At 38.2% G+C, this 16,639-nt stretch overlaps 2 protein-coding genes across 4 annotated transcripts; both read left to right on the top strand.

The window, feature by feature from the left end:
* Positions 1–4,082: 4,082 nt before the first annotated feature.
* On the top strand, positions 4,083–7,244 carry atf4a (activating transcription factor 4a). The gene is made up of 3 exons (XM_017482287.3): positions 4,083–4,245; positions 5,258–5,665; positions 5,867–7,244. The coding sequence occupies exons 2-3, from the start codon at positions 5,368–5,370 to the stop codon at positions 6,832–6,834; spliced, it is 1,266 nt and encodes a 421-aa protein (XP_017337776.1). The 5' UTR covers positions 4,083–4,245; positions 5,258–5,367; the 3' UTR covers positions 6,835–7,244.
* Positions 7,245–13,293: 6,049 nt separating this feature from the next.
* LOC108272936 (uncharacterized) lies at positions 13,294–15,765 on the top strand. 3 transcript variants are annotated; one of them, XM_017481816.3, is made up of 2 exons: positions 13,294–13,548; positions 14,028–15,765. In XM_017481816.3, exon 2 carries the CDS (start codon positions 14,066–14,068, stop codon positions 14,993–14,995), a length of 930 nt encoding a protein of 309 aa, XP_017337305.1. In that variant the 5' UTR covers positions 13,294–13,548; positions 14,028–14,065; the 3' UTR covers positions 14,996–15,765. The 3 variants fall into 3 exon arrangements, with proteins under 3 accessions (XP_017337305.1, XP_017337302.1, XP_017337303.1); XM_017481813.3 differs by having other exon boundaries at positions 13,320–13,548; positions 14,050–15,765; XM_017481814.3 differs by having other exon boundaries at positions 13,322–13,548; positions 14,053–15,765.
* The last annotated feature ends 874 nt before the right edge of the window (positions 15,766–16,639 follow it).

The following is a 16,639-nucleotide window of genomic DNA, read 5'->3' as shown; positions in this document are numbered from 1 at the left end:
AATGTTATTACCCCAACACTTTTCCTTTATCCAGCCAAAAGCTGCATTTCTCAGGATCTTCGACCAGGTCTTTCAGGGCCTTTCCTCTGGTTTGCTCCAGTTACTCCCATGTCCATCAGGAGGCGAACAGTTGGTGTTCGCCTTTTAAAAAATATTTAAAAGATTATATATATATATATATATATATATATATATATATATATATATATATATATATATATATATATATAATCTTTTAAATATTTTTATATATATATCAACTGCCATCACCAACAAAGTCCACACCAATATGGACACACCAATATGGACTTTCAAACACAATACTTGCCTACACACCTTTGGTGATTGGCCCCTAAATATACACAGTATATAATCTACAAATGACCGAACAATAATAATCTAGAAACAATATATATATATATATATATATATATATATAATTTGTTGGTGATGGCAGTTGATATATATATAAAAATATTTAAAAGATTATATATATATATATATATATATATATATATATATATATATATATATATATATATATATATATAATCTTTTAAATATTTTTATATATATATCAACTGCCATCACCAACAAAGTCCACACCAATATGGACAGGAAGAAGGTGGAGACAATCCTGAAAGATCACTCTATACAGATAGAAGAAATTGAGAGATGTGTAAAATTTATCAGCACATAGAGAGTTTGAGGAAATATGATCTTTCCAAATTATTGGATTGGAAAGCAGTGAAGATGGCTAGAGTAACACATAATTTTGGAGACAGCGTAGGAGCGATTGGAGCAGTCAGCAAATCCTCAGGTCTGATCTAAGGCTTCGCACTGAGCTTGGACATGTACTTCAGCAAAGAAGACTCCAAACCAGTGGTTTTCAAACTGGGGGCCGCCAGATGGTGCCAGGGGGCAGTATAGAAATTCTAGAACTTTTTTAAAATTGATTTTACCTTTATTTAAGTCAGGATTGTCAACCTTTGAACTATGATGTACATAAAAATTTGAAATATTAATAAATTAATAAATTATACACAGCACACTAAGACACACACCAAACAGAGACATCCGTTGATATACTAGTGTACTATTAGCCACATGGTGATAAAACCTAAGACTAGATAAAATGGATATTTTTTAGATAGGGTCTCTTAGCTAAGAAAGTTAATACAGAAGCGTGAAGAAAAAAAAAAACAAAATTGTGAAAATTTGACGACTCTAGGGGACCACAAAGGGATACACCCTACACAAGGAGGGCCTCACACTGAAAAAGTTTGACAACCACAGCTCCAAACAACTGAAGAAGGGCTCAGAAACCAAATTTATCAAGCAAATCCACAGATGCAGACCAGCCTTGATGATCTGTTGATATTTAAAACAGTGGTGGGATCTGAAGACATGTAGAACACGATTTATGAATATACAGTGTTGGATATTTGGGTTGTTTCTAGATTATTATTGTTCGGTCATTTGTAGATTATATACTGTGTATATTTAGGGGCCAATCACCAAAGGTGTGTAGGCAAGTATTGTGTTTGTAAGTTTTCTACTTATTCTTAGTCTCTTATATATAATTATTATTATGAATGCAAACTTCCCACTATTTAAATGACTAGGTATAATAATAATAATAATAATAATAATAATAATAATAATAATAATAACAATAATCATAATAATCATAATAATTATTATGATTGTTGTTGTTATTATTATTATTATACCTAGTCATTTACCTATACTAGGTATAATAATAATAATAATAATAATAATAATAATAACAATAATCATAATAATTATTATGATTATTGTTGTTGTTGTTGTTATTATTATTATTATTAGAGATGCACCGATGTATTGGCCGATAATCAGTATTGACCGATAAAGTAAATTTTTCACGCCGTCGGCCGATAGTTTAAAAACATCCGATAATCAGGGCCAATTATGTCGTATCAATCAAAAGAGGGCAGGAAAACACATCTATTTCATGCTGTGTGTAAAGATGATGTCTCTTGTGTGGAATGACGACAAAACTGCAGTTTGTAAACTCTTTAAGCTCTGCACAGCTAAAATTTTACACTGGATGCTGCAGCAGTGAAGGGGGAGTTTCGGCGTCGAGTCAAAATTGTTTTTTTTTGCTGCGCTGCTCGTACTACTCGCGCTGAATTAAAGCACCAGTACACCGTTGAAACATTTAAATGAAGATGAGGCAAGAAAAAAAAAAAATTATATATATATATATATATATATATATATATATATATATATATATATATATATATATATATATATATATATATATTGCACAGAAAAATATATTTGTAGAGTAGTATATTTCATATCCAGTTAATGTTGTAAGTAATGTCAGTGAAGAAGTAGACTAACAGGAGGATTTTTAGAATTCAGTCAATGTTAATATGGATTAATAACATTCAATAAGTTCAGAAATCTTACTTTAATCTTCAGAATTTAGTTCATGTGTTAATGTTAATTAGAGTAATGTGTTTTCTGTTGATGAGACCAGTTACTGTGAAACAGCTTGTTGAAATTTAGAGAATAAAGTTTTCATTTGCATTTCCTTCAGAATTGTGGAATTAATTATTATTCATTTAAAAGGAGGCATAAAAGGCAGAACTATCGGTATCGGCCGATATCACTCTGAATAATCGGTTATCGGTGCATCTCTAATTATTATTATTTGAAGGTCTAAATAAAATATAAGGGGTGAAAAGTATTTTGGGGTACTTACAGTAAGATTACATGTATTCAATTCCAATAACACTCAAGTAAACTATAAATACCCTAACATAATAATTATATAGGTACAAAGTACAAGTACTCAAGTATTTTCCATTTTACAAGTATTTCCACACATATTTGATGTGTAGGGTGGAGCACAATTAGTAAATCCCTGAAAAAGTCACAACACATACAGTATAATATATAATTTATATAAGTATTTATAACCCCCTATTAAATCACACATATATTAAAAACCTGTGGTGATACTGCAGGCAGAGACATCTATGGAATACTATGAATGCCATGAAATAGTCACTAAAATAATTACTACTCCATTTTGCTCCCCTGTAATGGGTTCGTGACCTGGGTGAATTTCGGCCTCATGTGCAGTGTTCCTGGGATAGACTCCAGATCCACTGCGACCGTTATCAGGATAATGCAGTTACTGAATGAAGTAGTTCTGCCAAAAAAAATTGGTGCAATATTGGTGCAAAATCAGGTTTAGGCTTTTAGCTGTACTGAGTGATATTATTCATATAGGCTAGGACCTGTTGTTGGAAGAGTTCATTCTCTAATCAGAACAAAAATCAGCATCAGCAATAATAATAATAATAATAATAATAATAATAATAATAATAATAAATACTTAGCTAGACTAATACATTTTGTGGAGATTTTGGACGGTTATGGACAATAATGTTGCTGTTATGTTACTGAAAGTATCTAGAGGGCAGCATTGTACTGTTTACTGTATAACTCTATATTGCTCCATGTTGTTGAGGCCAAGAAGGTGAATGGATTGAAAAAACTGTCTTAAAGTGTTAAAATGGTTAAAAACAAATATTTTACACACACACACACAAATAAATATATATATATATATATATATATATATATATATATATATATATATATATATATATATATATATGTGTGTGTGTGTGTGTATGCCCTTTGTGTTCAGTGTCCTCACATTAAATCACATTAAATTAAGTGTCTTATCTTAAATATTTCAGTGATACACGAAAAACTCTAATCAAATAATTGATTATCACAAACCAGTCACATATAAATAGCGTTTAAGCGCTACGTCTTCGTGTCCTATTTCCATCATGACCTTAAAATGCCGGATTTCGTTCACGTGACCTGCTGTAGCACTTTCCTTGTGGAGACTGTTTGTGGAACTACTTTTTTGCACAACAGACCACACCCTGATGACTCACAGAAGCCAATCGAATGAGAGCGAATGCGCGCGGAGTGATACGGATATGTCGCGACAGGATAAGGTTATCGCCGGGGTGTTGAACGTCAGTATATAATGTTATGTGACGCCGTCGCGCTGTTTCTTTCACTCACGTCACAGAAGTGTTATACCGTTTTGGGCACACGACTACCTGCTCAAAATGGCATTGTAGCGGCTTGCAGCGGAAAACTCGCAGCGGCAACACCTACAGTGCAACGGCGTTTTGCACTGGCTCTATTTACCAAAATGGCGTAAGTATAATTTCGTGAATTGTGTAAAGAGAATGGTTTTTATATAAGATAACTAGCGCATCAATATGGCGGAAGTTTAACCACATGTTATCACGCGGCTATGTTAAATATATTTAACTAGCTGTCTATCGTTTTTTTGTTGAAAAAAATTTCACTTTCTCAAAACAAAAACACTAATTTGAAAGTCAATATCCTATTTTAAAAAAAAAAAAAAGATGCAAATAAATAGAGCCCGGGCTAGTCAGCGAGGACGCTAAAGTTAGCCATGTTCGCCACCCCGTTTCCGGATTAATTATTAATCGATTATATTTGGTTGACTAACCAGTTTAGCAAATTATCAATGAAGTTTGATATAGTCACCGAAATACTATTATAAAACATGCTGTTGAATAAACAGCCATGTTAAGTTTTCCATTGTTTTCGTCGACGAGGCAACGTGGCACATTCAAAATGGCGCACGCTTTACAACTAATGACAGCGGGTGCTTTTGTTATGAAAATGGCGCTAGCGCCAAGGACACCCCTACCGCCAAGCGGAAGTGAAGGCGGGGCCACCGGCTGTTCGTGACCATATTAAGAAATTGCAATACTCCAAGGGCGGGGATTTCCTGCCATGGCAGGCAGTTTTCTAAGTATTTGCCTCTATGATTTAGGGTTAAGAACCGCCTTGATTAATGTTACTGAATAGTAAACAACGTGCTTTGTCCTACAGGAACCTAAATGTTACACTTTCAACTTTTAGAAGTGACATTCAATTTCAGTCACGTACCCCAGACATTATTGAACTGATTAAACATATTTAATTAATGCCAGTCCACCATTTTGTGTAGTTTACATGTGGGGAAACTTCAGTCCCTAGTTCCACTTCCTACTTCAACATAGTTCTCATTTTGCCTACACAAGAAATACATTTGTTTTTTTATATACAGGATGTATTTTTTTTATTTGTCTTGGGTTCTTTATTTGGATAAAACTTACCCTTTTATGATTTTTTTTTTTATTTATCTTCTCAGGTCCCTCGAGGCAACCAACCTCAGCACTGCTGCATTTGACAGCATATCAACCCTTCTTGACTCGTCATCAGAACCCCTGTTGTTTTTGAGTCTGTCTCTGACCAGGCACCATGACTCTGAGCTCGAAGATGTGCGTGGAAGACATGGGGACCCTGTTGTTGGGGTCCTCGATTCTGATGGCTGACACCTTTGGGCCCCTTCTGGACGAAGATGAAGAGAGAGCTCTATCCGAGGGGTCTTCATCGCCCCTCTCCTTCTCTTCATATTCTGATTCTTACTCTTCCTCCCCGTTTTCTTCCCCCTCAGCCCCCGATCCTCTAGGATGTAAAGGCGGGTGTGATGTGCCGCTCCCCTGGCTGTCTGCCACTGAGCAGATCAATGCTCACACTGGGGCAGACCAGAGAGAAGGTGAAAACATTCAAACTAAAGTGCACTAATAGTTAACTAACTAACTATTTATTTATTTATCTATTTATTTATTTATTAAATATATAAAATATAAATGAAATTGAGAGACAATTTAAGATGAACAGTAAGGCCACTTGGCATTACATCACAACACTGTCTGTTGAAATGGAAGGGTAGTGACCTTATCTTTTACTGTTACAGGGGATGCATTTTCAGGCATGGACTGGATGACTGAGAAGATCGACCTCAGTGATTTTGACCTGGACTCACTCATCGGGTCCTGCGATTTGGATGAGGCTCCCAGCTCTCCAGAGGAGCTGCTGGCATCCTTGGAGTCCCAAATGGATCTGGACCTGGCTCCACTCCCGTTCCCATCAGCACCCACACCTGTTCTGGAAGTGCTTAACCTGCCTTCTTTCCCTCTAGATCTACCAATCGAGTCAGAGCTCCACCCTGAGCTTGTTTCTGTTGAGATCAAATCTGAGCCTGTCTCTCCATCTCCTGCTCCTCCATCTCCTGCTCCTCCATCTCCTGCTCCTCCATCTCCTGCTCCTCCATCTCCTGCTCCTCCATCTTCTGCATTCACATTAGAGTTGGGCAGTGAAGTGGACATCTCCATTTCAGAGCTGGAGAAAACAGTACCCAAGGCCAGTGCTGACAGCCAGACCCCCAGTATCGTGCTCTCCCTCTCTCCTGCCCACATAGTGGTAGTTCTCACTACCAAAGAAGAGCCCAGCATTTCCAGCTATTCCTCAGACCAATCAGACAGTGGTGTTGAATCTGTATCTAGTTCTCCTCCTCACATAGAGAGTCCTGTTCCATCTCCCAAACCTGCTGGTACCTGCAGAACCAAACCTTACTCTAAACCTGACCCTGATGCAGTTATAGATGTTACTGGTAAGGTAAAGACTGTATCGGGAAAGACCAAACCGGTAGACAAGAAATTGAAGAAAATGGAGCAGAATAAGACGGCAGCTACCCGGTACAGGCAGAAGAAACGGGTGGAGCAGGAGACCTTGAATGCAGAGTGTATGGAGCTGGAGAAGAGAAACAATGCGCTCGCAGAGAAGGCAGACTCGATCAGCCGGGAGATCCAGTACCTAAAGGATCTTCTTGAGGAAGTCCGGTCAGCAAAGAACCGAAAAAAATCCAAGACCAATTCTTCATGAGAAGGAGCGGTCTGTGTGATTGTCACAATTTTATAAGAAAGGCACAGGAAGATTCAGTAGGAGTAGCTGTGCTAGTTTCCCCACGCACTCACAATTCATGTATGTTCACAGGATATCATTGAGTAGTTAAAACATGTAATACTTGAAAGTAGTTAAAAGTAGATCGTGCACTCTACGCACCTAAAGCCCAGTCACTTCCTATCTTTAACCTTCTTGTCTCTTAACGTCATTGTCCAGAAAGGGGCCTCATATCACAGTGGATATTTTTGTTACACTGAATATTGCGCTCGTTGCATGTATATAGCTTCAGCATCACTACTCGGCTTTATTTAAAACTGGTGTTTGGTGTGTCTATGGTGTAGTATGCTATTGTACTATTTCTTGTTTTCTAATAAAGCTTCAAACCTTGATTGTGGTTTGTACTTATTTTCCAGAGATGTAATCTTCCACCGAAGTGAGTGGGAGTTTTAAGTCTAGGGCATGAAACCCGGATGCTAGTTTGCATGACTTGTTCCAGCTGGTGAATTGCCAGCTTAAGATGTTGCATGCAAATGCCATATAGGGGAACAGAATGAGGAACTTGAATACCAGTTGCTGTCTATTGCTCAAACCACACAAGGGTGTGTTTTGAAGAAATGGGGATTCCATAATCTAGTTTGAAAGCAGAGAGGGTTTGTGTCTAATGGTTGAAAATCCAGCTGGGTGAACTGTGGAAGAGTGTCTACATGTAGCAAATACTTTTTTTGGTGTGTACTAATTACTATAGTCCTATTCCACATTGTGCTGGTTAAATATAAACCTTAGAACAAGTTTTATATTTGGTTACACAGTTGGGACAAGAATGTCCCCTATGCTCAACAATTTCTTTTATATGCATGCATGGGTGTGAGTGCAGTGCACTGGGATCTGTTTTGATGAACATGCACAACCCCATGAGGTGTACATTTAGCGGTAGTCAACAAATCTTACTAGGAATCCAACACCAAAAAAAAGTAATGTCTATTTTTAATATTCTCAATGTGCTCTTGTAATTTGTATATTATCTGTTTTCCATTAACTATTCCTTTCACATTTTTGAGTCAAAGTCTCATGTTTTAATTTGATATAAAATTATTTATACTGTGACAGCACAAAACCTTTTTGCTGCAACAAGCTGAATAATTAGTGGTTTCAGTATGAATGTGGATCGTGAACTTACTAGTTTTACTGGATTTGTTTGAGATACAAGTACTTGTCCAACTTGACTCACAAGTGGTTAATGCTTTCTTTAACGTGGAGCACAGATTGGATCCAACATGTCTGCCTCGACATGGTAAATTCAGTTTATGGAGTTCATGGCATCCATTTGGTTCACAAGTGCTCAAGATGTTTAGACTTAGCATAATAATGTTGCATATTCCCCACTTCCACACCAGGCCCTGCTTACATAGGTTAGATCATTTGGCTCTTTCATGGCATTGCCTATGTTTACGACAGAATTAGAAAAAGAATTAAACAGCACACCAGTAGGCAAGAGAATGCTTGTTATAGCTAGTGGTGAAGAGAAAAGAGGTCTTTGACGACTGTAGGAGGAGGATTATATTTAGCCCTTAAAACAGCTTTGACTGCACGGACTCGTAATTACCTCTGTGGAACCAGGAACATTGCACACTAAACAAAGATGTGCCTCTTTGAAATTTGACCCCCAAAAGCATCAAGAGGAAGCAGAGGGACAGCTGGGAATGATAAAAGTCCCTGTCATTCTTCAGGGACATTTTAATCAGCAAATCTGTTACAAAACCAAAGGCTTGTAAGATACATTTCAGAGCACAGAAACTGAAGGCTAAAACCAATAGTAGATGTTCAGAGGTATTTATTGTTTAAACAATAACTCTAAAGGAAACGCCTGTCAGTCACATGTCCCAATATTTTTGCTTGCCTACAAATTGGGCAGGTTCATAGAAAATGTAATTTAACACCTCCAGTGGTGGTGAAAAATTTGTGAACCCTTTAGAATTTTCTATATATCTGCATAAATATGACCTAAAACAACATCAGATTTTAAAGTCTTAAAAGTAGATAAAGAGAACCCAGTTAAACAAATGAGACAAAAATATTATACTTGATCACTTATTTATTGATGATATTGATTTATTGAAGATATTTATTGATGGTTCATGTACTTTTGCCACTCACTGATATGTGATATTGGATAATTTTCCTTAATAAATAAAGGATGCAAATAAATACTTACTCCTTTATATATATATATATATATATATATATATATATATATATATATATATATATATATATATATATACACACACACACACACACACACACACACACACAGTATCTCACAAAAGTGAGTACACCCCTCACATTTCTGTCCCCTCAAAATAACTCAACACACAGCCATTAATGTCTAAACCGCTGGCAACAAAAGTGAATACACCCCTAAGTGAAAATGTCCAAATTGGGCCAAAGTGTCAATATCTTGTGTGGCCACCATTATTTTCCAGCACTGCCTTAACCCTCTTTGGCATGGAGTTCACCAGAGCTTCACAGGTCACCACTGGAGTCCTCTTCCACTCCTCCATGACCACATCACGGAGCTGGTGGATGTTAGAGACCTTTTGCTCCTCCACCTCCCATTTGAGGATGCCCCACAGATGCTCAGTAGGGTTTAGTCCATCTCCTTCACCCTCAGCTTCTTTAGTAAGGCAATGGTCATCTTGGAGATGTTTTTGGGGTCGTTATCATGCTGGAATACTGCCCTGTGGCCCAGTCTCCGAAGGGAGGGGATCATGCTCTGCTTCAGTGTGTCACAGTACATGTTGGCATTCATGGTTCCCTCAATCTTTGTACTCCTCACCTGGTTGCTGCCACACATGCTTGACACCATCTGAACCAAATAAGTTTATCTTGGTCTCATCAGACCACAGGACATGGTTCCAGTAATCCATGTCCTTCGTCTGCTTGTCTTCAGCAAACTGTTTGCGGGCTTTCTTGTGCATCATCTATAGAAGAGGCTTCCTTCTGGGACGACAGCCATGCAGACCAATTTGATGCAGTGTGCGGCGTATGGTCTGAGCACTGACAGGCTGACCCCCCACCCCTTCAACCTCTGCAGCAATGCTGGCAGCACTCATACGTCTATTTCCCAAAGACAACCTCTGGATATGACGCTGAGCACATGCACTCAACTTCTTTGGTGGACCATGGCGAGGCCTGTTCTGAGTGGAACCTGTCCTGTTAAACCGCTGTATGGTCTTGGCCACCGTGCTGCAGCTCAATGTCAGGGTCTTGGCAATCTTCTTATAGCCTAGGCCATCTTTATGTAGAGCAACAATTATTTTTTTTCAGATCCTCAGAGAGTTCTTTGCCATGAGGTGCCATGTTGAACTTCCAGTGACCAGTATGAGGGAGTGAGAGCGATGACACCAAATTTAACACGCCTGCTCCCCATTCACACCTCAGACCTTGTAACACTAACAAGTCACATGACACTGGGGAGGGAAAATGGCTAATTGGGCCCAATTTGGACATTTTCCCTTAGGGGTGTACTCACTTTTGTTGCCAGCGGTTTAGACATTAATGGCTGTGTGTTGAGTTATTTTGAGGGGACAGCAAATTTACACTGTTACACGAGCTGTACACTCACTACTTTACATTGTAGCAAAGTGTCATTTCTTCAGCGTTGTCACATGAAAGGGTATAATCAAATATTTACAAAAATGGGAAAGGTGTACTCAGTTTTGTGAGATACCGTATATATAAGTATTTCTTTATTATTTATTTATACAGTCTCTGAAAATATTGGAACAGCAAGGTCAATTCATTTGTTTTTGCTGTAGACTGAAGACATTTGGATTTGAGATCAAAAGATGAATATGAATTTCAACTTTTATTTCCTGGTATTTATATCTACAGTGGTGCTTGAAAGTTTGTGAACCCTTTAGAATTTTCTATATATCTGTATAATATGATCTAAACATCATCAGGTTTTCACACAAATCCTAAAAATAGACAAAGAAAACCCAGTTAAACAAATGAAACAAAACTATTATACTTGGTCATTTATTTATTTATTGTTTTACTGTTTACTCTAATTGCATCTACTGGCTTGCTCATGTCTCGTATGCCCAAAAGTTTTGGGACACATTATCATAACACCCATATGTGCTTTTTGAACATCCTGTTCCAGATTTAGTTTCTATTTGCTCTTACAATAACCTCCACTCTTCTGTGGAGCATGCCCCTTCAGCCACAAGAGCATTAGTGAGGCCAGGCCTGGGGTACAGTCCAGTTCATCCCAAAGGTGTTCAACAGGGATGAGATCAGAGCTCTGTGCAGGCCAAATAAGTTCTTCCACTCCAACAATACCACACCATGTCTTCATGGAGCTTGCTTTGTGCACAGGGGTACTGTCATGCTGGAACAGGTTCCAGTGAGGGGAAATTGTAATGCTACAGCATGCAAAGACATCCTATACAATTGTGTGCTTCCAACTTCGTGGCAACAGTTTGAGGAAGAACCACATATGGGTATGACGGTCATGTGTCCGCAAACATTTGGCCATTTGGTGTATCTTGCAAAACAGGGTTGAGAAACTCAGAAAGCCAACCAAAAATTATCCAACCAACATGAACACTATAGTCAGAATCTGAAGTCTGTTGAAGAGCGAGAGAACTGATAGGACAAATTGTTCACCGAAAAAGAGACATGTCCCATTGTCCACCAAGAAGATGTGTCTCATACATCACCAAGAAAACCACATTTAGTTTTTCTTCCCCCACACCACATACCAGCACCACATACCAGCACCGCTCCCAGTGAATAGTAGCCTACACCTACAAAGTGCATGGGTGTACCCAATAAACCGTCAATGACTGTGTAATTATGTGTATAACTTAATGTTATTCTGAGTTTTGTGGACACAACTGTAGGAGGGAAAAGACCAACATAATTAGAAGGCACAAGACTATCTATTTCTCTTCTAACTCTGTAGAGAGGTTTAATGTTCAGCAGATCCGTTGCTCCTGAGGGATTATTATACTGGGTGTGAGACACAGATACTGCATGCGCGGACCGGCTCAAACCGGATTACACCGGTTTTATCAACCAGGAAACTCCAAACTAATACAACTGACGTCAGTGACACCCACGAGTTACAAGGAACTTCACAAATGAGCTAATATTGCGAGAATGATCGATATTTACTACCTGTAAACAGCTAGGTCGATTTACTTAATGGAAAACTCCGATTTAACGTTAACAGATACAACATCACGTTATATCCCCAGCGTTAAACTTGTTAAACTCGCCGGGTTTCATTTCCTTCTTCCATGACGTTTCAGGTTCCAGTCAGTCCGTCCTATTTTCTCTCGCGTACTAGCTGCTCACTGATTGGACAGTTCAGATGTCATTCATCTCACCGTAGCAACCATAGAACACAAGCTATCTTCCGGAGTAATTCAGACGAATTTGGTGCGTTTATTAGAGACGTCTGGCGCCCTCTAGCGCATAACACATAAACAGCGTCATTTTAGAGGACTAGTACTTCATCTGATGATAAGAAATTTGTATTCTTACTCAGTTACATTTCCAACTTTATTCTATTTTATTTCTCTAAACGTTAGTTATTAACTACAGTCATAGGTTCAAATAAACAAATCCATTCTTAATCATGTTCATATAAAGACTGCATATCAGTCGCACTTGCTCTTCATAAATTACAATAACTTAAAAAATTAAATAAATAAAATAAAGAACCTGATAAAAAAAAAGGGGACACAAATTTAAACAAGGGTTAGATATGGTGTGATGTCGTAAACGCTAAGCTTAAACCTTAATCCTAACATCTTTTAAAATTGTAATACATTTTAAGTCTTGCTGATAGTTACCATCTGCAAGTGTGAGATCATTTAAATAATAAATGAATAAATAAAACAAAGACATAAACAAACAAACAAATAAAACCATGGAAACGCAAACAAGCAACTGAACAAATAAGTAAATAAAGCAAGGACACGTAAACAAATAAGCAAGCAAATAAATAAATAGATAAATAAAACCAAAGAAACGTACAAACAAACAAAAAATGAATGAATAAATAAATAAATATATATATAAATAAAGTAAATACACATTAAAAAAATAAGCAAACGCGCAAATAAACAAAACCATAGAAACACAGAAACAAACATATAAATAAACACGTCCTGACCATGACAGGTTAAATAATTCAACTTTTCTTTTAAAATATTCGAGTACGTATAAGTACGGACACTACTTAATCTTCACTCAAGTATACTTTTGCCAAACCACGCCCACTTTAACTGAATAATATTTAAAGTGTAATTTCTCTACTTTTTTCTGCCACGTGCAGATTTTTTTATCCTCCAAAACAACTGAGGGCGCTGTTGGTTTCTCTTTGGCAAACATCCGGGTAAAAAGACTCATCAAAGAAGAGGAAAGGCTGTGTTTCCATCGCCTGATTAGTTGCTACACATACATACTATATATGTTATTGATTGGAATGTCATTATGCACTCTAACCTAGTGCTCTAGATAATGAAGAGGGAGTTGTATGGGATTGAACACAAGCTGCAGCGGAGTAAAGTTGCATCATTGGAACCGGATTCACTTTTCAATGAAGACTTTCGTCTTAAGAAGTCCGATTAAAAGTTCAGCGATTTGGTGTATCATACTTAGCAGTGTTTTACGGAGGTAGGCTATGTTATTAAAAAACAAAAAACAAACATCATGTCAAAAATGACTCAAATAAGAGATAACTGGATATATTTCTGTTTCTTTCTGTTATACTATTTATGGATTTAACAGGTTGTTATTTTCATTGTTATTTCAGTATTTCATGCTACTTCACAGAATCCATATTTATAAACAGATATGTTTAGTATTAGCTCAGTATTTTTTGTAGTAGTTTTCCATTAATTAAGTGATTTTTTTTTAAAAAGTGTGCATTTATATGTTACAACTGTGGTCCAAGAGTGACACCATTGTAAACAAACAAACAAAAAACAAACAAATAAATACCTCCTTACTTCCACAATTACAATAATTTACTTTTGCTTAAAGCCTGCTCCTTTCTAAATTAAGTAAATAAATGAATACATTTTTATAAATACATAATAATTCTATGATGTATTTATTTATTTATTTATTTGTTTGTTTGTTTGTTTATTTAGTTTGTTATTTATTTTCCGAAAGCAGAACATCATCCAGCATGTCCTGCGCAGAGAATCATGTGATTTGGAAATCTGGACCAGTAGAAGCGTACCTGCATCCTTCTCCATGGACACCAGGGGCTACTATTGTGACCCACAATGCACCTAAAACCCCAAGCAGTCTTTTCCGCTTACCGCAGTCCTCGTTCCTGAGCCTTCTCCTGGGAGCACGGGCAGTCGGAGATCTCCTCTGCAAGCGCCTCGGCGTCCAGCGCTGCGCTGTTGTCCACAGACCCGATTGTGACGACGGTACACCTGCAAACCTGCTGCTTCTTCCTCTTCATGGCTTGGAGGACACGTGGAGGCCACATCTCGCTCCTGAGGAAGACTTTCAGCCTCACGATCCCGGCTACATAACTTCCAAAAGCGGTCCACGGTGGACTGATCTTAACCTGGAAGCCATTCAGGAGAGGATTCGGGCAAAGCTAACTTCTCCGGATTCCCCTTTTAATTACACGTTTCTCGGAGAACCGTCACACCCAGGGTTATTTTCTCGTATCGTTCGAGGAGAGGAGAAGCAGTGGAGGGTCTGGGAGGACGAAGGCCATGTTGCCTTTCTCACACCATTCCCCAACACTCCAGGGCTCACGGTGGTGATTCCACGCAAACCGCTCACCAGTGACATCCTCCGCCTAGAGGACGGGGATTATACAGACCTGTTGCTGGCAACCCGGAAGGTGGCGAGGCTCTTGGAAGACGCGCTGGGAGCATGGGGAGTGGGGGTCATATTTGAGGGATTTGAGATTGACTATGCTCACGCTAAACTGGTTCCTCTGGTTCAATCTCCAGGCAACGTGACGCCGAGTGCTGTGTGTGCAGTACCAGAGTTTTATAATGTGTATCCCGGGTTCGTGAGCTCAGCTAATGGACCGCCAGCCAGTTCTGAACATTTAAGACAGATCCATGACAAAATCACTAAAACGTCATAGGATTGATGTTTAATTTCATGTCTTTTTTTTTTTTAAACCTGTTTTCCAGATCTAGATAAGTTTCCTATTTGTGTAATTAGTTATTTCTGATTCCTGGGCTTTCAAACAAGGCCAAGATCATGCAAAAGCTCAGGTCATTGCTTTGACTGGACTCAGTTTTATAACCTCAGACTTTTAGATCAGTAATTATCCATGTTTGAATACCAAAATATTTCAACTTTGCACTGATTTAAAATTGTATATTTAATTGCTCAACTAATTAATGTTAATGCAATTCAAATGTAATAGTGACTTAAGTTCAGCCCATACAGGAGTTTTTTTTTATTATGTTTGTGGCCAAAAATGCTTGATTTTGCTGACTTTCTTTTCTCCAAATTCGCGAGGCAACTTGCAGTGTTTTAGTGCTTTTTTTTTTTTTTGGCAGAAAACTAATTGAATTGGCGTAATTGCAGTTGCACGGTCTTTCGCAGTGATGTTTGTTGGTAAATGAGACCTTTCAGCTGTACTCATGTTCGACGCACGTGAATCGAAGACGGCTTTGACCGAATGCGCGTTGTAATGACGTCACATGACCCGTTCATCTGAAGTCATTTTGAAAAATTGCAAGCGCTTCCAAATATTGTAGAGTTTGCTTGATTTTGCGTTCATTTCTGCGATTATATAATCACAAAATCTTGAGGGACTGAATAATGTCAATGCAATTCATATGTAATATTGACCTACATTTAACACTTCACTATATTAAAGTGAATATCTCTCTCTTCCCTGAATCCATGCTGTGCATTCATTTCAGTTGTACCATGTTGTATTTGAATGCTGGAATCTGATTGGTCAGAAAGTGGCAAATCACAAGTATGTATTAATGTGCTTGTTCTACTATGTTTAATGTTTAACAGAGTGCACAGCGGCTTGTATGGGAGATACTCCATATTAATGAAATTGTTGTAATTGTTGATCTGCTGAAGCTTTCTATGAGGAGATGTTTATTTAACATTTTGGAACTCTGGAGTCTCCAGTGTCAGTTTTTCAACACAGGAAAGTCTTCAGGCTGGAGGGCTTTGAGCTTTCTTGTTTTCATGGCAAACTGTTTTTTTGTTTGTTTGTTTTAATGAACTTCAAGAGAGAGAAAGAATTCAGTTTGGTGAGGGGATGCCAGTTTCTAGCTGCTTTAACATAAGTGATAGCAGGAAGTACTATTTGTTTGTTTGGCAGTAGTAGTTGTTTCTAAGTGGTTAGAAAGTATTATGTGTCATTGTTTAATAAATAAATCATTGTCATCATCAGCAAAGTGTTGTGATCCATCCATTTTTTGTACTGCTTATCCTACACAGGGTGGCAGGGAGCCTGGAGCCTATCCTAGGGGACTCTGGGTACGAGGCAGGGGACACCCTGGACGTGGTGCCAGTCCATCACAGGGTATAATCATCCACGCACACACACTCACACACCCATTCAGAAATGCCAGTCAACCTACAACGCATGTCTATGGTCTGGGGGAGGAAACTGGAGTACCTGGAGGAAACCCCCGAAGCACAGGGAGAACATGCAAACTCCACGCACACAGGGTGGAGGCAGGAATCGAACCCCCAGCCCTAGAGGTGTAAGGCAAACATGTTAATCACTAAGCCACCATGATATTCAGGG

The sequence above is a fragment of the Ictalurus punctatus genome, chromosome 12, assembly GCF_001660625.3.
Source record: "Ictalurus punctatus breed USDA103 chromosome 12, Coco_2.0, whole genome shotgun sequence".
NCBI lineage: Eukaryota > Metazoa > Chordata > Actinopteri > Siluriformes > Ictaluridae > Ictalurus > Ictalurus punctatus.
This window is presented reverse-complemented; position numbering and strand designations above follow the sequence as displayed.

What these genes read in the sequence shown, in the direction of transcription:
- atf4a (XM_017482287.3), top strand. Translation starts at nt 5,368, where the DNA reads ATGACTCTGAGCTCGAAGATGTGCGTGGAAGACATGGGGACCCTGTTG. An exon ending in TGGGGCAGACCAGAGAGAAG is followed by an intron (nt 5,666 to 5,866) that starts GTGAAAACATTC and finishes TTACTGTTACAG; the next exon opens with GGGATGCATTTTCAGGCATG.
- LOC108272936 (XM_017481813.3), top strand. Translation starts at nt 13,409, where the DNA reads ATGGGATTGAACACAAGCTGCAGCGGAGTAAAGTTGCATCATTGGAAC. An exon ending in CTTAGCAGTGTTTTACGGAG is followed by an intron (nt 13,549 to 14,049) that starts GTAGGCTATGTT and finishes ATTTTCCGAAAG; the next exon opens with CAGAACATCATCCAGCATGT.